At 39.5% G+C, this 24,282-nt stretch overlaps 1 protein-coding gene across 1 annotated transcript in view; it reads left to right on the forward strand.

Moving 5' to 3' along the window:
- LOC130019802 (myosin-IIIb) overlaps nt 1-24,282 on the forward strand; it is a 410,050-nt gene that overhangs the window by 204,142 nt on the left and 181,626 nt on the right. The window contains exon 9 of the mRNA XM_056110474.1: nt 19,898-19,963. Within this exon, the coding sequence (XP_055966449.1) occupies nt 19,898-19,963 (66 nt within the window). The remainder of the gene's footprint in view (nt 1-19,897; nt 19,964-24,282) is intronic.

Consider the following 24,282-nt stretch of genomic DNA (forward strand, 5'->3'; position numbering starts at 1 on the left):
GTATACATTTATTATGTAATATATAAACTGTATAATTCAAGGTATCTATAGCCTTGTAATTAAAAATTATACATATTTGTTTTTGGGCTGGAGCGATAGCACAGCGGGTAGGGTGTTTGCCTTACATGCAGCCAACATGGCTGACCCGAGTTCGATTCCTCCGCCCCTCTCGGAGAGCCCAGCAAGCTACGGAGAGTATCTCACCCGCACAGGAAAGCCTGGCAAGCTACCTGTGACGTATTCTATATGCCAAACATAGTAACAAGTCTCACAATGTTACTGGGCCTGCTCGAGCAAATTGATGAACAACGGGAGGACCATGGACCGTGACATATTTGTTTTATGCCTATTGCAAAGACTACAAAGTAATTCTCATATTTAAAAAAAATAAATTGTACAGTATTTCTGACCAAAATGCAATCAAAGTAGAAATAAACACAGAAAACAAAAATTCCTTATCACGCAGTTATTGAAAAACAAAATCATGTTTAACGATTCAAATTTAAAGGACATCTAAGTGGCAGTTGTGGAATAAAATGAAAATAATAATTATCAAATATTTTGTGAAAATAATGGGAAATCATTAAAGCAGGCAAATTCATTCCTCTAGTTTCATACCTCAATAAATTAATTATAAAAAGAATAAAAATCAATGAATTAAGCCTTCTGCCCAAGAAATCATAATAAAATTGAAACCCAAGAAGAAAGAATACAGTAAAATAAAATTGGAAATTAATGAAGCAAAATATAGAACACAGTAGATTTAATATTACATAATAAACTTTAGATAAAGTTAAAAAATACAGATGCATTATTAACCTACTAATAATAAAATGTTCAAACATATGCAATAATAAAGGAGAAGAAGCTTATGACAACAGATACAATGAATTTTTCAATTTTAGGAAGTTACTTTGTTCATTTTTTTTGCAAAAAGATGTTTAATGAAATGTGTGTGTGTGGGGGGGGGTATTGTTTCTTGATTTGGAACCACACTCTGCAGTGCTCAGGGCTTATTTCTGTCAATTCTTTGGGGATCATATGCTATAGCCAGGGTCAGACTTGTGTTAGTTGCATAGCATGTAAGACAAGTGCCTTAAGCCCTGGGCTATGTCTCCAGCTCCTGAATTGTGTACAGTTTTTAGGGAAATATGATTTCAATAAAAGAAAAAATATTGGGCAGACAAGAAGCAGTGTCTACTAGTCACTCACAGCTAGGTTAAAATAAGAGCAATTATAGGCTTTCTAAGGGCATGGTCTGAGATCTTGAGAGAAGACAGTGAAGTGGGCATTGTGTTTACTCAGTATGTTTGTAATGACTTCGTCTTTATTAATATGCAATAACCAGTGGCCCCCTCCCCTTGGGTTTGCTGAATATGCCTGTGAAAACGCATTTGCTCGCTTTGTGTGTTCTTGCTAGAAGAGTGGCAGCCTGTGATAATGTGCAACAGCCCCTCCCCCTCAGCCCACCCCCATTCCAGATTGATTTTTGAAAGGGAATCTGTGAGTTAAGTACAAATTCTCTCATCAGTATTTCTCCTGCATCCCTCTCTCTGATTTCTGTTCCTTCAAAAGGTTGCTAAGCAACCAGGTAGAAAAATGGCCAAAGCCCTTGTAAAGAGAAGGCATGCTTACAATGTCAGAAAAATAAATGTGGATTTGCTCACTTGGGCTTGCTCACATGCTGCCAGGACTTGTAACATAATCCATTCAATAGCAATAATTGCCATTGATCTTGAGGTTGCTGAGAACAATTGACCATTATCTGCCCTGTGGAGGAGACATGACTCAAGCCACCCAGGTGGAAGAGGGGTGCTACTCTGGTATCTTTTGCCCTTGAAAGGGGATGAATATTCATTAATTCCTGTTGAGGACAATTTCTGCCCAAGCTTGTGTCATTCCGTTCCTACTTAGAACACAGTCTTTAGTACTCACTGCTATCAACACCCTGTATTTCTTTTTATTTTTTTTATTTTTTTTATTTTTTTATTAGTGAAACACCATGAGGTACAGTTGTAGATTTACAAATTTTTGTGCTTGGGTTTCGATTATACAATGATCAGATACCCATCCCTCCACCAATGCCCATTTTCCACCACCATGGATAATATCACCCCCACCCCCATCCCCCCATTCCCCCTGCCTCTGTGGCAGGGCAATCCCCTGTGTTCTCTCTCTCCTTTTGAGTGTTGTGGTCTGCAAAAGAGGCATTGAGTGGCAAACATGTTCAGTCCATAGTCTACTTTCGACATGCATCTCCCCTCCTGGGAGGATCCTCCAAACATCCTTTATTTAACACCCTGTATTTCTTAAGAATTGCTACTTCCTCTCCCCAGGCATTTAATTTATTAATTTAATTTCCCCGTGATTTTATTTATTTTATTTTCCCGACTTTATTTTAATAAAGTAGTTCATGGTAATTTACCGTATTCAGTATTCCAACACCAATATCACCACCATAACACCTTCCCATGGCCTTTAGTTACTCTTCCCAGCACCCCATCCTGCTCTGTGAAATGGAATATAAAAACTCGTTTCACGGCCCTGTGCTCCAGGGATTCTGAGATTTTGGATAGGGTGATACAACTTGTGGCTGTTTTGCTTAATTCGTCAGTCTCTGGATGATGGCCGTTAATAAGTTTAAATAGCGCTGGAGGTGGCTCTGAGGAAAGCAGGGATATGGGTGGAGGTCGCACATTCCCTACTCCACAGAAGCCCTGCCTGTGATTTTAAATGGGGCAGGGCTTACTGCCCCATTACTTCCATTTATGTGGACCCTGGCTTGTGTGTTGTCTCTGGTGGTTCAGGTTCAGATTGCTCTAAAGAACTGTACAGGCGTCCTACCTGGTATGTGTGCCAGGGTCCGCTCAGAGTGGCAGGTGTTGATGTTCAGCTGCTAATTTTCCCCATTAGGGGCAATGTGGTGGTGATGATACAATCTGTTCATCTGAGGTCTACCCTGAGTTTTTCTATCTAGAATATATTGCTGGACTATATTGCAACAATAAGAGAAGGAATAGATGTGCAATCTGCCCTTTAAATGGTTTTGCTTTCCTAGGGTAAAAATTCATAGCAGTCTATTTCTTTTTGTCTATTATAAATTTATTAACAGTGTGCTGTAATTAGGTGCATGGCTCTGCCTTGGAGGACAAATGGTGCTTCTTGAACTGTGACATTAGTCTGATTGTGGTAAAATGACCCATTTGGTTTTACCAGCTGTGCCTTTGGAGGGAGTTGAATGACAGAGAATGCATAAAACTCAACAGATGATAACATTCTCAGCTCATACTCCCATCACTAATCATTCTTTGTCCCTAGCAAAATGTTCTTTGCAGTTATTTACTGAGTAGTAGTGATCTAGAGTACTATGCTTACGTTAATGGAATTTCACAAGGATAACTGGCTTATCAAACCAGGGTCATATTCCCCCATTAATAAAATATAAATTGCTGTAACAGTATCTAATGACATGGAGTCTTGTTAACCAAGTTGGAAATCTGGATGACATAGCTGCTGCAATGGTGCATCTCTGTATTTGGCTCCCTGCTCTTGAAACCTGGTCACTCCATTATCTGATTCTAAACATTTCTAAACCTTAGTTACTTTCTCTCTAAAGCAGGAAACTGTAGGAACTGTCTCATAGAATTCACATGTGGATTACACTGGTGAATTTTTAGCACAATGCTACATATAGTAACCTCTCAAGAAATTAAGGATTTGTGGGAGGGGTAGTGGTGGGCAATGATAGTATGGAGGTTAAGGCACTTGCATGGTCTTTTGAACGCTTCCAGGAATGACCCTGGAGTACAGAGCCAGAAATAGTTCTGGAATAACAACCTCTGATTACCCAAAAAAGAAATTGAGACAGACTCCCAAAATAATAATAGGCTGCCAAAACAAACATCTAGCACTAAGGGGATATCTTGGATGCCCGACTAATCTGGAGAGAGCAGAGAAAAAGTCATTATAAGCTCATTTCATTACCTTTCTTTCTTTTCCTTCCTTCCTTCCTTCCTTCCTTCCTTCCTTCCTTCCTTCCTTCCTTTCCTTTTCTTTCTTTCCTTCCTTTCTTTTCTTTCTTTCTTTTTTTCGTCCTTTCTTTCTTTTCTTTTTATTTTTGGGGGGGGGAGCTTTTAAGGATGGGGCCATACTGGGCAGTGATCAGGGCTAACTCCTGGTTCTGCACTCAGGGATCACTTTGTGGCAGTGCTCAGGGGACCATGTATGTTGCTAGAGATAGAACTCAGGTTGGCCACATCCAAGGCAAGGGCTTTGTCAGCTGGTACTCTCACTCCAGTCCCCCTCATCATTTTTCTTACTGTTACTCATGACTAGAGTGGTAATAAAGGAGGCATAGTATAAAAAAATGTGGTCATGATCCTGGAATGAGTTTTGAACTCTCGTTGACTTTTATTGATTCTTCTTCTGTGTAAAGAGAAATCTTAAAGACAAATGCAGGAAAGAGTATGGAGAAGTATTATACTGCCTGACTCTATGCTCAGCTCACACAAAATTAAAGCTATAGAAATGGAAGCACACGAAGAAATGAATTCTGTGTTTGTTATCCTGTAGCCTTACTGGTCCTTGTTCTGTATCCTTTTTTTTTCTAGGTTATTTATTTTGTTGTAGGGATGAAACCCAAGACCTTATATGTTCAAGGCATGTGCTCCACCACTAAGCTGTATCTCAGATCCTTATGTTTTTCTTCTTGCCTGCCATTTGGCCCAAATAAAGTTTTGGCCAATAATAGTTTATAATAGAATGCCTGCCAGAATATTTCCATTGAAGTAAGGATCTTCTAGAAAGAAATCAATGACTCCTTTTAAGGATTGAATTTTATGTATTGTGACAAAATAGATCTTTCAAGTAGCAGATGTTTCCACAATCTCCCCATTACCTTTCAGATATATCCACTGAGCACTGCTCATATGAGAGCAGTCTTAGAATGACTGAGTTAACAATGGCTGAAGTGTCCTATTTTAATTCTTAAAATTTGGTGCTATATATCTGTTTTGAACGCTCACGTTTCCCATAATGCCCAAAAGTAGAGACAGAGTATGGGGAATATTGTCTACCATGGGGGCAGGGAGTGGGTGGGAAAGGGGAGGTGTACCGGGGATATTGGTGGTGGGGAATGTGCACTGGCGGAGGGATGGGTGTTTGATCATTGTGTGATTGTAACCCAAACATGAAAGCTTGTAACTATCTCACGGTGATTCAATAAAATAAAAAAAATTAAAACCATAAAAAAAAGAAAGCTCACGTTTCAGTTCCTAGATCCCCTCTATTTTCTCTTCCACCTCTTTTCTCTGCTGCGTATTGATGGATCTGCCTGTTTTGAGATACCAGGTGGATCCCTTCCTTAGGCCATTTCCTTTTGCCAAGTGGCAGATCTTCAGCTTTGTCAGTAGAGGGCGCTGCAAGGCCACTGCAGGAGGAATGTGCCCTTTTCTTGTTTTCAACTTTGCTTTTTCCTGTTTGCTGTGACCTTTGGCTACCGAAGGCTTCTGGGGGTAAACAGAGGACTTTACCTTCCAGAGAGTTTTACCAGCACCCATGGGACAGCCTCCCCCTAAATCTCAAGGCATTCTCAGCAAGGTAGTTCCTGTTTGTCAGTCCTGTTTTGTTTCACTTCTGAGAACTTCTCCATCAACCTCATGAGGTCTGTGCCTTAGTCTTGGGTTTCGAAACAGGGGCTATTGCAAAGTTCTTACTTTCTTTTCTGTTAGAGTTAGCAGTAGTGTCTGCTTCCAATATCAGTTGTTTATACACACACACACACACACACACACACACACACACCTATAAAGAGAGTTTGAGTTCTTTTGAGTTCTCATAGCGTATAATCTCCTCAATAGTAATCTCCTGATTACGATTACAAATTGATAATTATATTAAATTATACCTATCAAGTTACTGGGAGGCCTGCTTGTCTCTTAATTGGAACCAGACTGGTAGGTCCTCGAGGATCGAAAGTAGACAATGAGTTTGGCACAACACTGGATTTACAGAGCCCAAATCTTTCCCTTTTCTTTCTTGTTTCCAACAGGCATCCTTCTCTGGGTGATTGCTCTCCACCTAGTCTGCTCTGTAGTTCTGCCCCAGAATGAGGGGTCTTTGGTGGTTCTAGTCAAATAATGACTGGTACCAGTCAAATAATCCCTTTTACCCCTGCCTTTTCATTTTAAATTGCGTCCTTGCTGTAGAAAAAGCCTCGATTCTCCAACATCAACATTATCAGTAATAAAGAAGGGGTTTATTATTTATTTATCTGTTTATCCAGTCTGTTGATTATTTTGTTCCTCAATTAGTTCAGAATCAGAAAGGGAGAAGCTTTGCTTTTTATTGTCACACCCCATCCCAAAAGATTTCCCTACAGAAAATTTTTAAATAAATTGCCACCTGAAAATGTAGCCGCAGGAAAGCACAGCATGTCTAGCCATGGCATTGCCTGTCCTCTGGCCCATGACCACATCACTGTAGCTTTCATTCTACCTCACAGAAAGTTATTTTTTCTTAAAATGTTACTTCAGCTGAGTAGTGCTTCTAAATCTCCAAAATGCTTAGGCAGAGCCAGAGAGATAGCACAGCAGTTCAGGTGCTTTCCTTGCACATAATCTGAACTTGGCTCAGTTATTGGTATTGCATATGGTCCATGATCAATGCCAGGAGTTAGCCCTGAGTACCACTGGGTTGTTCACTACAAAATACACACAAAAATGCTTAAACACATCATAATGATCACCTTCAAAGAGTACAATTCTGCAGAACCTACATAAACAGTCCATAATTTGATGATGGAACAATATTTAGGAAATATGCTTTATTTGAAACCATTTTCTAAATTATTATTCTAAAAATTATTCATCATCACTGTCATCCCATTGTTCATTGATTTACTCGAGTGAGCGCCAATAACGTCTCTATTCCTCCCATCCCTGAGATTTTAGAAGCCTTCTTTCTTTCTTTCTTTCTTTCTTTCTTTCTTTCTTTCTTTCTTTCTTTCTTTCCTTCCTTCCTTCCTTCCTTTCTTTCTTTCTTTCTTTCTTTCTTTCTTTCTTTCTTCTTTCTTTCTATTTTTATTAGTGAAACACCATGAGGTATAGTTGTAGACTTACACATTTTTGTGCTTGGGTTTCAATTATATAATGATCAAGTACCCATTCCTCCACCAGTGTCCATTTTCCACCACCATGGATCTCAGTATCCCTCCCCCATCATACTCCCCCCCCCCCTCCCACCCTGCCTCTGTGCAGTAAGAGAAAAGAGATCATTAGCCAACTTTTGGACAAAATCTTCCCTGTCACAAAAGCACTTGGCTTCTGTGGTATCACAGAATTCTTGAAGGAGGAAGTTACAGAATGGATATCAGCAAAAGACCCAGTGCCTCAGATGTGGATCACACACTGTTATTCCCTCCATCATCTCTACAGATACAGCACCTTCTATTGTCCTTGACTTTCTCTTGTACTTTGCATGCCTGACTAGGTTGCTTATGTGTCCTGTGTGTTTGCATAGGGAGAGTACAGTGGAGGGAAAAGAAACTAGTGTGCTTTAGAGAGAATGAGAAAATGTAGCAACAGCTATTTGTGAATATGACATGTTGGAGTGGTGGCCAAGGATTAATATAGCTTGATGACGCACACCATCTCAAGCATGGGTCTGAGGTAACAGTACCTGACATGGGGAACACAATTTAAGCTGAAGATTCTGAAATGATCCATGGAATGTTCTAGCTGAGTCAAACAGTTGGAGAAAGTGGGCAGCTTCTCACTTCTAGGGTACAACTGGGCTTATTAAATGCCATTATATTCCATGTGGTAACTATATTTTAATTATTTAGCCTTAATATTACTATTTACAGCACGGATCAGATTACATTCTAAACAACCAGAATCAAAGAAATCAACAAGCTTGAAAGTTGAATAGTCTTTTACTTTTGAAGTTTTTAGTAAATAAATCATGTCACTAATGTTTATATTTTTGATTCTTACAAAATAAATTGCTAAAGTTAACTTAATAAATATCTATTTTTTGACATTGGACATGTAAGATTCAGATGTGACTTAGGTTCATTTTGTCTTTTCCCTCTTTGTCACCTTATCATACTGAATATTTTAAACTAAAAGAATGTGAGAAATGGTAATGGAGAGATAGTACAAGGGTTAATGTGCTTATCTTGCAAGCTGCTAACTCCAGTTCAGTCTCCCAAGCACCACCAAAAATGATCCATGAGCAGAGAGCCATAAATAAGCCTTGAGCACTGCTAGGTGTGGTCAAACATCATCCCCCCTACTACAGCTCCCCAAAAGAGTGTGAGAAATGTCATCTATAGCAAAGACTTTCTGAATTTCCTTGAAGCTGGCCATGACCTTTAACATGAAAGGAAGTTTTCCTATACTCAGAGGAAAAGTGCATCTTTATCTCTAGAGAGAGGAGATCCAGGGGGAGGAAAGTGAAAGAACAGGCCTGCTAACGTTCCCCCAGATTTCTACATGCACTTTGTGCATACCTTTCTACAACTCTCCACTCTTCATCAAACTCAGGTGTAGCCTTTTCTTTTGAGTCTGTTTCCTTATAAATGCTCCTCTGCCACATCACAAATCACAAATCACAAATCATCCTGTTATTCGTCGATTGCCTCGAGCAGGCCCCAGTAACGTCTCTTTCATCCTAGCCCTGAGATTATATTCAAGGCTCTTTAGGAGAATGAGACCCATCATTGTTACTGGTATTTGGCATATTGGGTACGCCACGGGGAGTTTGCCAGACTCTGCCGTGTGGGCAGGCTATATTCGGTAGCCTGCCAGTTTGTCAAAGTAGGAATGAGATGTCATAATAAGATGTCGCGCGGCTGCGCAGTTCCGGGAGCTGGTTTTTATAGTCTCTGAGTCTTGGCCGCTGATGGGATTACATGGCGCCAGGGGGCCAGTTGGTGGGTGTGACCCCCGCCTACTGGAATTTGGAGGGTCTGGGTGAAGGATGCTCGACTCCAATCCGAGTAGGCTTGGAGATCTTGGCCCCGGAGCCCACGTGGCTTTGTCCCTCTGCCAGTACCTTCAGGTGTGCAGAGAGTGGTCTCAGCATGGTGGTGGCTGATCCTGGAGGTCTTCGGCTGCCGGGGCCCTGGTCAGGGCGGGGAGGAAAGCTCAACCCGCTCCCCTCCAAGGGGCCCCGGCGAGGAATAGCCAGGCGTGGGGGCAGGTGCCACATAGCACTTCAATAAATTTGTCTGGGACTGAGAGGTAGCTCAAAAGATCTGAGCACTTGCTTCGTATGCAGGAGGCTCAGATGTGATCACCAGCACTGTATAGTTCCCTAATGCTCTGCTGTGAATGACCCCTTGCACTGAGCTGGGAGTATCCCCACAAGACAGCAAAGTTGTCCAAAAAACCTAAGATAATAAGGTCCAAAAAGATAGCACAGGGGGTAAGGCCCTTGCCGTGCACACAACTGACCTTAGCACTGCCGTCAGTGTTCCCTGATCATAGCACCAAGAGTAAGTCCTTAAGAACTGCCAGATGTGGCCCTAAAACATAAATAAGTAAATCATTTGTATGATTTCCCTTAGTTAATCTGTCATTTTTTTTTACAGAAAACCCAGTTGAGATTTTAAAGGATAGAGGACAAAGGTATTTTTCTAACCTAAATGGCTGGAGTGGTAGTACAATGGTAGGGCATTTGCCTTGAATGCAAAAGACCGGGCTTTGATCCCCGGTACCCCATATGATCTTCTCAGTCTGCCAGGAGTCATCCATCAGCACAGACCAAAGAGTAACCCCTTATTATCACCAGGTATGACCCCAGAACAAGCAAACAGAAAGATATTTTCCTGATCCTACACTTGCATTTGCTCCCTTTCAGATACTGCCCCATCTAGTGTTCTGTTTGCTCTCCTCCTTCTCTTCCCTCCCTCCACCATTTCCCTGAAAGCAGCAGCCCAGATTGAGAGATGCTGCGTTTCCAGCAAAAATTATCTTTCCCACCCAGACCTAGTTTTGTCCTTCACTGAGGACAAAACTGTTTTTGCAGTGTCCAGCATTGTGATGGCAATTCCTGTGTTGTTTTGCATCCTTTATTTTCTGATTTCTTCAGTTTTTTAGTTTTTATCCCCAGTGGCTCCCCTTCAACAGAACCACAGCATGTCTTTTGACTGTTGGAAACAGGAAACAGATTCTCACAAGTGGCACAAGGGCACCCAGTAGCAGCTTCAGAGCTTGACCCAGTGGAGTTGAACAGCTCAGGGTTACCTTTCACAGGTGTGTTTATGGACTCTCATTTGCAAGTGATATTCTCCTCTGTTCTGGAATTGCTCTCTGGGCCACCTTGAGGCAATGAAACAAATTTGTGTTAATGTTATGTGGTAAGATGCTAAGTGTTCACTGACAGTAGGTATTTGCTACTGGAGAAGAAACATCTTGAAAGAATTTTTTAAAATGTCTTTAAAGAATTCAAGAAAATATTTTCAAGAAATTTTAAAGACAAAGAATCCCATCCAAAGTGGTGTTTATAAGCCACTTAGCCTTCTAGTGAAAATAAATAGAACTGCATGAATATCCACTAGTGGTGACTAGATGAAGACGCAAAATAAAGTAAGTCTGCTCACATTGTAGAATGTTATTTAGTTATAAAGTTGACCTGAAGTGATCTCAAGATCTTTCACTGAATAAAAACAAAAGCAAAACAAAAACCCAAGTACCAGGATACTTATATGTAGTACATAATTCCATTTCTGCTATCCCCAACTACAAATGCATTATAAAAACAAATTCATTTAATATTTTCTGTATTAAACATTTCTGCAGTGTTCCCCTTAAAATTCCATTTTAACAGGTAAAACATACTAAGTGAAGAAGAGCAACTTAGAATGGGGCTGGGTAGTAATACTCAGGGACAAGATATGGACTCACAATTAATATTGAATCTCGTTAGTGAATCTGCCCATTTTTGAAAGATGGCAACTCTGTTGCTAAAGTGAATACTCAGAACAGTAAAATGAACTCAAATTTCTTGCTTTCTTGCCTTTATCAGTAAACAAATAAATTATCTTTTAAGCTCACTTCTCATTGAAAACTGTGTGTTGAGTATGGACGATTCTCAAAAAACTAGAAATTGAGCTCCCATTTGACCCAGCAATTCCCCTCCTGGGAATATACCCTGGAGAGGCAAAAAAGTATAGTCGAAGCAATATCTGCAGTTGTCTGTTCATTGCAGCACTGTTTACAATAGCTAGAATCTGGAAAAAACCTGAGTGCCCAAGAACAGATGACTGGTTAAAGAAGCTTTGGTACATCTACACAATGGAATACTAAGTAGCTGTCAGAAAGGATGAAGTCATGAAATATACATACAAGTGGTACTACATGAAAAGTATCATGCTAAGTGAAATGAGTCAGAAAAAGAGGGATAGACATAGAAAAATTACATTCATCTGGGGAACATAAAGTAACAAAATAGGACACTAACACCCAAGAATAGCCGAGATAAGTACCAGGAGGATTACTCCATGGCTTTGAAGACAGCCGCACATGCTAGGGGAAAAGGCAGCTCAGATAGAGAAGGGAGCACCAAATAAAGGGTGTTGGGAGGTTCTTCTCAGGATGGAAAATGTGTGATGAGAGTAGACTATAGTCCGAACAAGATTGCCACTCAATGTCTCTTTTGCAAGAGACAGCACTCAAAAGGAGAGAGATAACAAAAGGGAATGCCCTGCCACAGTGGTAGGGTGGGATGGGGGGAAGGGGGGTGGGAGGGACACTGGGACTGGTGGTGGTGGAGAATGGGCACTGGTGGAGGAATGGGAATTTGATCATTGTATAACTGAAACCCAAGCACAAAAATTTGTAAGTCTACAACTGTACCTCATGGTGTTTCACTAATAAAAATTTAAGGAAAAATAAAAGAAAACTGTGTTAATGATTAGTTATAATTATTTTTCTCCAGTCATTATATCTTTCCCTCTCTGTTTTTCACAAACTCCTCTCCCCAAAACTGGTTTCTTTCCCCTCTTTTTAGCACCTGCTTCAAAATTCTCAACTTCCAGGGAGTCTTTCTTAATTAACTCAGTCTCATTGAGAAATTTTTCACTCACTCTCTGCTGCAGTGTGGGTGCTTTAATGTTTGAGCATTTCATTTTGCACCTTCTAAAGGTGTTGCTTGTTAATTGGTTTTCTGTCCTTTTGTTGTTGTTGTAGCTGTTGTTGCATGTACATTCTCTTACTTTATGTTCCAAAGTAATGGACTTTTCATGAGCTAAAATACAGAAAATGGCAAGGTAGCATATGGACATTAAAGACAGAAATACCTGACTTAAAGACTGCTTCTTCCATTATTATTGGATGTTTTGAAGAAAACTTAATTTAAAGTGCAGTTTTCTCACTGTAAAGCTGGAGTAATAATTTCTATTTCATAGAATTGTAGTGGCATCCCACTGACCTGTATGTGAATATATCATAGACCATGAAGATAATATGCAGCAAATGTGGCTAATTATTGATACTCTTCTATTCTCAACCCACCATAAATCTATATATATAATATGGTGATATATAATGAAGTTTAAAGCATGATTTAATTTCTCATTTCAGTCAATTATGTTCAGGAACCTGGGGACTTTGGTGTTCCAGAAGTTGAAGATTGAGACTTACATGATCAAATATAACTCCACGTCACTATCTGAGAGGATTCCTTTCTCCTCAAACCTTGCTTGCTATGAAAAATTTAGTTGAAATTTTTTCACCTCTAAAAAAAAAACTGTTGTGTATTTTTCTAATTTTATGTTACTTTGGGGACTTAGTCGTATTTTATCCTGTTATAATTTTTTGGCTTATGTAGAATCTATATATGTTTGCGTGCTGTCATTTATATGGTCTTTAATTTATTAAAAAATTAATGATTGCTTCTGAGTCGGGCACTGAAGATACAACATGAGAGGTAAAAGAACCTTCTAGATTGATAAGCTGGGAAAAGTATTCTAAACGAAAGATGCAAGCTGTGCAAAGGCATAAAAGAACTGGACCTGCTTTAGGATATTTAAGCACTGTGTGCTCTAAGTACAGTGCTAATTAATTTTCTACCACTGTCCTAAAAATTACCACAAATGTAGCAGTTTAAAACAGGAGTTTTGCTCCATGGCTTGGAGGCCAGCCACATATTCTAGGGGAAAAGGGATCTCAGATAGAGAAAGGAGCACCAAATAAAGGGTGTTGGGAGGATCCGCCCAGGATGGGAGAAGCATGCTAAAAGTAGACTGTAGAACAAACATGATTGCCACTCAATGCCTCTTTTGAAAACCACAACACCCAAAAGGAGAGAGAGAACAAAAGGGAATACCCTGCCACAGAGGCAGGTGGGATGGGGGGATAGGGAGTGGGAGGGATACTGGGACCCGTGGTGGTGAAAAATGGGCACTGGTGGAGGGATGGGTGTTTGATCATTGTACAATTGAAACCCAAAAACAAAAATTTGTAGATCTACAACTGTACCTCATGGTGTTTCACTAACAAAAATTTTTTAAAAAATGTAAATGATGGAGAATGGGCACTGGTGGAGGGATGGGTACTGGATCATTGTATAACTGAAGCCCAAGCACAAAAATTTGTAAGTCTACAACTGTTCCTCATGGTGTTTCACTAATGAAAATTAAAAAAATAAACAGCACAAATTTAGTATAATATAAGGTCTTATTAAGTTATTAATTTTTAAATTAAAGCACCATGATGTACAATTTCCCTTTACCAAAGTCCCCAGGTTTTCTTCTATTGCCAACTCCTACCACCACTCGTCCCTACCTCCTTTCTCCTCTCTTTTTAAAGGCAAAATTTTAAGTTTCACTGTTGTGCTTTGGATCTCATGTTTTCAGTGTCGTTTACTCTACAGTTTAGATATATACATATACTCACCTCTACACCATCAATATGCTGAGGTCCTGCCCCTGCCCCTGTTACCTCTAGCCCGCCTCTTCTTACTCTCCCTCCTGCCTTGATTCCTTTCCTTTCTTGTTCTCATTTTTATAATCTAGGTGATTATAGATCACCCTGTTTGACTGATAACTTTCATTTTTCTCGCCTAATTATTCTATATATCTTATTATGCTATATACAACAGACAACTGAGATCATCTGATATTTGTCCATCTGACTTCCCTTAACATGATATTGTCCAGTTCCATCCAAGCTGCAGAAAATTGCATGATTTTATCATTCCTTGAAACTACATAGCATTTTTGTGTGTATCTATATCTATCTATATATACCAGACCTTCATAATTCACTCCTTTGTTATTAGTTATTACTTAGGTTATTTCGTATCCTAGCTATTGTGCTAAGTATTGCAGTGAATAATTGTGTGCATATGTTAGACAGTTTTGTAGGTTAGATATCTGACATGAATCACATTGAGTTAAAAACAAGGTATCAGGGCTTTTTAGAGAATCTAGCTCAATTTCCTTGCTCAATCAGATTATTAGCAGATTTCAGTTTCTTGCATTTATGAAACTCAGATTTCCATTTCATTGTTGAGTGGTAGCTGAGGTTCATTCCCACCTTCCCAAGACCACCAAATTCTCGGGCTCATGGTTCTGTTACCCAATTACAAAAGCAGCAATGGTGGTTTCAGTTTTGCTTCACACTCCCAATGTATCTATATCCATTAATTTTCTTCCTGTCTTCCTCATCTGCTTTTGAAGATTTGAGATTAAATTGAACCCATCCACCTAGACAAAGTAATCCATCTCTAGGTCCTTCAGAATTACCCAAGTCCCTTGTTTTATGATTGGTAGTATGTTCCTGGATTCTGGGGGTTGTAACATTATTCTGCTTTTACCAATTAAATGTGATATTAAGGAAATGCATAGAGACCATCCATATTTATGATTTTAGTAATCAGATGAATGCAAGTTAGTAGAGGGAGATGATTTTTAACTCGATGAGTTTAAGGTACCCTGGAAAGATAATACTGGACATTCTAGATAGTAGATGAAGACACAAGGCAGTGAGGAAATCAAGACAAGAGGTGTAGGTTAGAAAGCCCTCTGCATAGATTCATCTCCCAGTAAATGTGCAGGAGAAAACTAGTACCACGTGCAGAATCCCAGCACCAATTATATTCTAGGTTGATCAGAGGGAGAAGCCATTATGAACTCAAGAACAAATTACAGGTCTCTTTTCACAGGGTCTTCTTGGTACTGTGTGGCACATCTCCATCTTCCTCCTCTCCCTGGTCCATTTCTTCTCTGTTCCCTGCTTTTCTGCCTTGTCATCATTTTTGCTTTCTAAAATTTAAACTGCATATTGTCCTGTCTGATCTCTCCATCAGCCTCCTTAAATATGAATCTATCAGCTTTGGTTCCCATTACTAAACTATCTTATTCTCTTGTCTGTAACTTCCTTCCTTTCCAAAAAACAACAACAAAATAACAAACCCAAATAACCTTTAAACACAATCAGATTGACCCATCTTATCATTTTGAGTCATTCTGCAGAACAGATCTTTGGATTAAATTAGGAGGGGCTGTTCTCTGGTCATGCACTTCCCTCAGTCCAATCAGCTGTGTCTCTATTTCAGGATCTTAAATGAATTGGATCTGACTGTTCAGCAAGTCATTATGTTCAACCGAGGCTCTGAGGGGAAGAAGGTTAACTTTATCTGCATTGTTACTTACAGGACTCAGGATAATGGTGTCAGTAGTGGGCATAGAAGAGGTCTTGGCCTCTCTTCACCATTACCCCTTGCTCCAAGCCTCCTAATCCTAATGCTCTTTGTGGGCAGGAACTCATCTTTCTAGAAGTTGAATTGTGTGTTCAAAACACAGAAACAGAGGCTGGAGCGATAGCACAGCAGGTAGGGCATTTGCCTTGCATGCAGCCAACATGGCCAACCCTGGTTCGATTCCCAGCATCCCATATGGTCCTCTGAGCACCGCCAGGAGTAAATCCTGAGTGCATGAGCCAGGAGTAACCCCTGAGCATCGCCGAGTGTGACCCAAAAAGAAAAAACAAAACAAAACAAAAAAACCCCCACAGAAACAAAATCCATACAAACTCAAATTAAACAGTCTTTTTCCTTCACTGGCATCTCTTTTTCTACACTGTCTTGCCTATTTATATAAATAGCCAAGTGAGATCTAGTTGTTCAAATTCACAGGCCCTGCAGTCACTTACATGTATATGTCCTGTAGACTCTCACCAGCTCTGCTACTGTGGACTGAAGTTCACCCATCTCTGAATCCTGGCTGTGCACTTACTCTCCCATCACACAGTGTGTGAAACATCTCTCAGCCCCTTTTAGAGAGAGAGAGAGTCAGAGCAATGTTACAGCTTGCATCTGTGTTGAAAGGAGCCAAAAACATAGCATTGCTACTGTCTGTTGTGTTTCATTTTATCAAGAGAACTAGAATTTATATTGCCAGTCCAAACAAAGTATTGAAAAGTTTTCAGATTCCTTTGGGTAATCTTTATAGAGCTAATCTTTCCACAAGTTCTCAATCTACTGAACCTAAGAATGATGGATGGAGTCCAGGAAAGGCACAGCATCCACAAGGTCAAATGAGCTCTTAAACCAAATTCTAGTACATCAAGCTTCAAAGATATTTCCTTATGTAGAGTTCAGAATAGGCCACCAAGGACCAGTTGTAGCCTGATGAGTGGTGATCTGCTGTTCTGCTCTTTGTCCAGTTGCATAGGTTCAGGCTAATATATCAGTGGTGACCTTTGGCCATAGATTCTGCTGAGAAATAAGAGGACAATGGAAAGGTACAGTGTTGTCTACACAAGAGTAGACATTTGCCATCCATTTCTCCCATGGGCCCTTGCCAAGTAGTTCCCTAATTAAAGCAAACGGGATTTCCCTCCATGCTCAGCTGGCCAATGTCAAGCCAACAAGGGTTGTTTTAATCAAGCCTGTTCACTCTGTCTTTACGCTTGGTCATGGTTAACTGCTTTAGGGATGAATTAAGTTGAATAGAGAGTAGATTGCTTAGGCAGCTGTTTTCTGAGAAACTGACCTAAGTGAGAATAGAATGGACAGGAAACTTAGAACAGCAATGAAAGTTGAAATTCTAAGAAGGGCAATTGAGATGTTTTGGATAGTCTTTTTATTGATAGGTGCCCTCCACATCCCAGAGGTACTGCTGGGAAGGCTCACAGATATGCACCCTCAGATAATTGAAGTCAGCCAATGTTACTTTACTACTGAGGCAGAAACTATCTCATGGTATTTGTATAACTTAACATTTGGAAGGGAAAGATAAATGCAAATATTGGTAAATGGTATAGTTAGATAAAGAGGCAGCTTCCAAAATAATGGAACTCTGTTCTTTATAGCTGGGGACAAAGATAATTTTATTCTGTTTTTTAATCAGAAGATTTGAAGGATAATTAAATTCTTATACAGTACAGAGAAATCATACATTTTCTCTCTTATCATTTTTCCTTCCCATAATTTTTTCCCTCTGATCTCATTTCAGACCCTAAACAATCATAAGTGTACGTTCAAAAAATTACTTATGTGGTCTTTGAACTTATCAAAATTATATTTCTATATCTTAGTAATTTGTTGTTTCCTAAGATGAAAGTGGCTTTCCTCTACTTTGTATTGAAAATCCAACCAAACCTAATATTCACCTAAAGCTCAACTTCTGTATAAAGTCTTCTGTGACTCCTCTGAGTAAGTCATCCTTCATATGTTGCCACATATCTTTGTATTGGCACTTCAAAATGTCTTTTATCAAATTGTTTGCTAATCAAAGGATGGTTCTCTGAATTAAAAAAATTCAGGGGTGGAGTGATAGTACAGCGGGTAGGGCATTTTGCCTTGCATGTGACCAACCCAAGTTCAATCCCCGGCATTCCATATGGCCCCCCAAGCACCACCAGGAGTAATTCCTGAGTGCAGAGTCAGGAGTAACATCAGAGCATCGCTGGGTGTGACCCAAAAAGAAAAAAAGTCATTAGGATTGGTTATATAAACAAATGAGTATGAAGAGTAAATTTAATTTTTCTCATTAGGGAAGACTGGGGGAAACAGTCTAGAACTTGTATAGGAGAATTGCAGTGTCATGAATCTATTTTAAAAATCTATCTTCAGGGCTGGAGAGATAGCACAGTGGGTAGGGCGTTTGCCTTGCACGCGGCCAACCCAGGTTCAATTCCCAGCATCCCATATGGTCCTCTGAGCACCACCAGTAGTGATTCCTGAGTGCATGAACCAGGAGTAACCCCTGTGCATTGCCAGGTGTGACCCAAAAAGCAAAAAAAAAATCTATCTTCATGGCTAAACTCAGTTCATGTTTACTTTATGTTCACCTCATGTCTAAAATGACTGCTCAAGCTCCAGACCCATGCTCTGGAGAGCAGAAAAGGGGCCGATGTAAGATAGTGTGTCTCCTCTCTTCTAAGAAGACTTTCTGAGAACACTACAGAACTTTACTTAAATGTCACTGGCCACATCTCAGTGACATGGTCACATTTAGCTTCAAGGTTCTTAAGAAAATGGTCTTTGTTTGGTAGCATGGTGCTAGATTAAAAATTGTTCTGTAGGAAATGAGAAGAGGGTGGGTAGAGGAAAAAAACTTGAAATCATATTATATGATTTTTTTGTTTGTTTTGGGGGCCATGCCTAGTGGTGCTCAGGGGTTACTCCTGTCTCTGTGTTCAAGAATTACTCCTAACATGCTCAGGGGTTCATATGGAGAGCTGGGGATCAAACCCAGGTGCATGCAAGGCAGACTCCCTCCCCGCTGTACTCCCAGCCCCATTAAATGATGTATTTTATATTTCAGTTCATTCTTACTGACTCCTGTTCTACCCACTAAAGTTGTGTGACCTCTGGCTTTTACCTGCTTCAAACAAAACCCACATATAATGGTTTTAAAAATTAGACACATAATTCAATAATTCTTATGTGCAATGTCATTTACTTCATTTATTATTAACTTCACTTGCCCACAGAACCCCTTTTTTATTTATAGATAGGAAAAGAAAACATCAGTGATAAGCAATGTCATATTTTTTATAATCTGACTTATAATCAGATAAAATCAGATTTTTCTTTCTGTTCTTTTTTTTTAGTGTGTAAGGAGGGACAACTAGTTGTTCTCAGGTCTTACTTCTGGCTCTGCACTCAGAAGGGATCACTTCTGATGGTCTCAGGGGACCATATGGGATGCCTCATGTAAGGCAAGAATCCTAACTGTTGTAACATATTTTCAGCCCCAGATTTTACCAGTTTAATACAGAGTTTTTTCCCTCACACCTTTTCCTGCCTTCTTATCAGGAAGCAGACTGATGACCACAGTTTTTAGCTCTTCTCAAATTCTCTTGGGCCTTTAAGACTCAGATTAAATGTCTATCCCCTTCACTCCCTGGTACTTCTCTGAGTCTGGAACATTGTCTTCACCATTTTACTTTCTCTGGTGTCTATTCATAAACCAACATTTAGGAAATAAAAATGTGACCAATGAATTTTCAATATACTTTAAATGTATCATGTCACTAAATCAAATGGTATATAATGCTCTGAAAATCCTGTAATATTGGAGTCTATTTCTTAACAAGCCCTAATATGAGGCTGATATGTTCTTGTAGCATTAATAATAGCTCTAAGTTCTAATGATGCTATTCTTTTCTTGCCTCTTATTAGCATGTCCATTTTTTAAGAAATGTTCTTGATCTGTATAAAGAAAGCGGTGAACATAAGAAGACTAGAATCAATGAAAATGAAGCACTAAATAAATAGGAACTGGCACTTTATAACTTAACACTAATGAATGATTTCCATGCAGGGAAGAAAAGCAGAATAGATCTGATCAGAGCTGTTTAGTGTGATATCAGAAAAGACAGGTTGATCTTTTGCTTTAACTGAAACTTTTTTAAAGAAAAAAATTGCTTTTGTTTTTCAGAAATCCTCCACCTACTTTACTTCATCCGGAAAAATGGTGTGAGGAGTTCAACCACTTTATTTCACAGTGAGTATTTATTCCACTGAAATTGCTTATCCAGCAAGGTCTTGAACAATGGTTGGAGAATCTCAGCCATGGAATCTACTTGGCGCTCATAGTTGTTATGCTTAGCAGCATGTTGTAAAACAGAATTTGTTCCAGTAAATGATAGAAGATGAATTTGCAGGATTTAAAAAATAAGGAGTTCCATCGGACTCTTGGGTATAATCAGCCTCCCTGATCACATGGGTCACATATATCTGAGAATCTAGTCTTCCAGGGGCAAATATTCTCAATGGGTCTTGGTGAAAAGGGTGGGACTCAATGTTCAAAATGTGGAGGTCCACTGTGGCACCAGTGAAGACCCAAACTTCAAAAGATGTTTCATAGTTTTGAAATGAAGTTTTCTCTGAAATCTATAGTGTGGGAGCTGGATTCTAGTTCCTAGGATGATTGAGTAAACAAAGTTAGGATGTCAAACTGGAGGTCCAGGGAGGAATGCAAAGTCAAGAGTCAAAGACCAGAAACCAAGATGAAAACCTAGGTGACTGGGGACACACCTGGTAGAAGCCTGGTGAACTGTGGGGTCTGGACTCTAAACTAGGCATTAAAAGCCATATCCAGGCCTAGGTAAATGATTCAAATGGCTGGAGCAGTCTTTTGCTTTGCATGTTGGAGCCTTGAGTTTGGTCCCTGACACTCCCAGGGCCCCAGAGCACCACTGAGAGTCGCCCCAAGCACTGAATTTGGAGTGGCCTCAAGCACCACTCCTTGGTTTGGCCCAAAACAACAGCAACATCATAATAAAAGCCATATATAACCATATGAGCTTGGAAGAGTTATCTTCAGTGTCTAGTATACCAAATAAGGTATGTAGACTCATGGAAAAAAAATAACATGGCCAAATACTTTATAAACAGGGGAGGATCAATACAAATTTCTCTCGTCTATGTCTGTGAATAGATTTAGCTTTCACAAAGAGACAGGGCAATAAAGTAGAGTATATCTTTTGGTCATGTACTTAATCATAACAGATCAATAATCCCATACCCATAATTTAAAAACCAAGATTTGAAAAACTTTTTTATATTTTTGAGGGGGTGGGAGGCCTATTTTTGTTTTGCCTTGAGTTCAACTAACTGCAAGGTCTGACCTCATGTGAACTGATTTGGTACCAACACATGCCCTAAACTGATGTGAGACTATTTATAGTCCTTACTTATCTCACTCTGTGTGAATATTCATGTGAATTGCTGTAGATATAATAATGCATTTGATTACAGTATGCTGCCCCAGATCCTGATGCGAATGTTATATAACATATAGCAAATGTGCTGATTTAATTTTCTAAAATTTGATAAAATTCTGAATTCTAAAACCTATTTGATTCCTGTAGCACTAGAGCATATTCCTCCTGTTGTTCATTGGTTTGCTCAAGCAGCACTAGTACCATCTCCATTGTGAGACTTGTTACTGTGTTTGGCCTATCAAAACATCACGGGTAGCTTGCCAGGATTTACTGTGCAGGCAGAATATTCTCAGTATATTGCCAGGCCCTGCTGTGTGGGTGGGATACTCTTGGTAGCTTACTAGGCTCTCTGAGAGGGGTAAAGGAATCAAACCTGGGTTGGCCGCGTGCAAGGCAAACACCCTACCCGTTGTGCTATCGCTCCAACCTCTCTAGGGGTTTTAAATACAGAGTTATGCATTTGTATTTCATTTTCATTTCAAATGCCACATAGCTCAAGTTCTCTTCAATTACTTGTCCAATCACTCCTATATTTGTGCCATCGTCCTCCAGAGAGTGGAGTGGGCCAGAACTTGAGGAACTCTACTAAGGAGATATGTTGGAATGTGATTGTGAAGTTCAAGATCAGGGGTCTCAGGCATCTCTTTGTCCCTCCCACCCCGATACTTCAGCTAGGACTGCAGAATAGACCAGAAGCCTGGCAATGTTGAGAAAAAGAAAATATACAGCCAAAAGGATGATGATCACTTAGAAATAGAGGAAAAGTGACTTCTGGGAATTTGGGAATAAAAGAAATCATAGAGGACCAGAGTGATAGTACAGCAGGTAGGGTGGTTTGCCTTGCATGAAACTGACCTGGGTTTGATCCCTGGCACCCCATATGGTCCCCTGAGCACTGTCAGGAGTAATTCCTGAGGGCAGAGCCAGTAGTAATCCTTAAGCATCGCCAGTTGTCACCCAATAAAGAAATGAAAGAAAGAAAAAAAGGAAGGAAGGAAGGAAGGAAGGAAGGAAGGAAGGAAGGAAGGAAGGAAGGAAAGAAAGAAAAAGAAGAAATCACAGTTTTTGGAAAAGGACTGACTAGGATTATATTTCAGACCACTCCAGGGAAAGAAAATTCCCATGGTAATTTTGCTAGCAAAGACTGAATCCAAAGAGTTTACCTTCTCATCCCATTGCTGTACACAGATACCCTTGAAAGTCCTTCTCTGCACTGCTGGCCTAGAAAAGCCCATTATATATTCACCAATACACCTTCCTATCCGAAGCTCTCAGGACACCACTGAAAATGTGACTTGACTCAACAAAGTTTGGCTTGTGCGTACTTTTCTGGGAAGTTTTGTGTTCTTAAACACACACAGCATTCTTTGGTGGTTGGGGAATTAAAAGCACATAACTGATAATGGGGTTGGAATTTTAAGGATTAAGCTCAGTCTAGAAATCCCTCTCTATCACTGATATTTTCTTCTGGCAAATCCTATTTTATAGCCATTTTAATCTGCTTATATTTTCTCCAACTCAGAGAATTCTAGTTGCATTCATTTTGACTTAGAAAGATCTCTATATGAGCATAGAGGACTAAACATAGAAAATAGTACCTTTACTATACATTTTTCTAGGAGCAAACAAAATCACTTTGTTAAAACTGCAAGAGAAGGAAAATCAGCTTCATTAGAAGCTGTTCTGAGGAACTAATGAATGCATATGGAAATTAAGTGATTGTTTTATTACTAATTTATATATGGGGAAATGTCAATCTTTTTCTTATTTAAGAAATTGTCCTTATTATTTTTATTAGTAAAAATACCATATATTTCATAGGTATTATTTATAAATTCTTTCCTAACCTCAACCCTCCCAATTCTATTTCACCCATGAAGAATTTAGATTCTTTAACCATGAATTCTCCTTTTACAACATTTTAAGAATATAACTCAAGATTAGGGACTAATCATTATATTTTAAGTCTTTAGTTAGAAACATGTTAACTATTCTTAAATAGTACTTTCTTTTTTTTTTACACAGGAGCCAGCCTCTCAGAGGCTGCCATCATTACTCACCTGCCAAATTTGACCTTACTGTTTTATTCTATTTATATAAATCTTTTAATTAAATATAAATATTGACAGTCACTTGATCAGAAATATCTATTTAAAGAGAAAGCTTTCGTTTGCTTTTATATTTACATCGTCGATGTTGGGAGGTAAGGGGAAGAAGGATCAAGGATTAAGACCTTTAGATTATAAACTTTGTTGGTGGAACTGGGGTGAAGAAGATGATTATCTGATTATTTCAGGGAGAGTTTTTAGCCTGAATTACCCAGATAATTACTTTAATTCCCTTGGTAGACTGAGCCATGATGCATTATATTACAGTAAACTAATCTGGCTCTCTATAAAGAATGAGCAGGACCAGAAAAATCTAACAGTTTTAAAACCTTTCATACACTGGAACCATGTGATTGCTGAACCATAGCAGAGTCTTTCTGTTCCTTAACGGTCACTACTCACCAAGGGATCTGACTGACCTCTTATTGATTGCTGCAGGGGTTTGAACCAGTTGTCCTGGGTATGCTCTAGTGATTATAACTGTATGACAGAGGACACGCATGTGTGCAAGAGACATACATACACACAGACAGACAGAGAGACAGAATGCAGAGTGGGGAGAAGAAAGATTGTGAGTACATGGGGGAGAGGTGTCATGAATGCCAAACACTGTCTTTCAGATTTGTTCTAGGTTCTTTTAATTTGGGAACTCTAGGGGGAGATTTTTAAGAAGATCTGAAATCCCAGTACTGGGCCTGTTTGAAGGGGCTTTTAAAAGGAATTAAAAAGGAAGTATCAGCCTGTTTGGTCCCGAAACTTTGGTTAGTGATAATTAACTTATTCATCTATGTTGGTCATGCATTTGTCAAAGCATGACTCCTGACAGCTTAGTTAGGATAAACTAAATATGATGTTCACATCAATTCCATGCAGATGCTCATCCACAAGCTATGACCCTGCCTGGTGATTTTTGTCCCCTCTGTGGAGTACAGGTTTAGGTGTGGTTTCATCATCAGCCCTTTCCCCAAGGCTAAAACTATCTGCATAAC

Source organism: Sorex fumeus, unplaced genomic scaffold (genome assembly GCF_029834395.1).
Source record: "Sorex fumeus unplaced genomic scaffold, SorFum_2.1 ptg000009l, whole genome shotgun sequence".
In the NCBI taxonomy this organism is placed as follows: Eukaryota; Metazoa; Chordata; class Mammalia; order Eulipotyphla; family Soricidae; genus Sorex; species Sorex fumeus.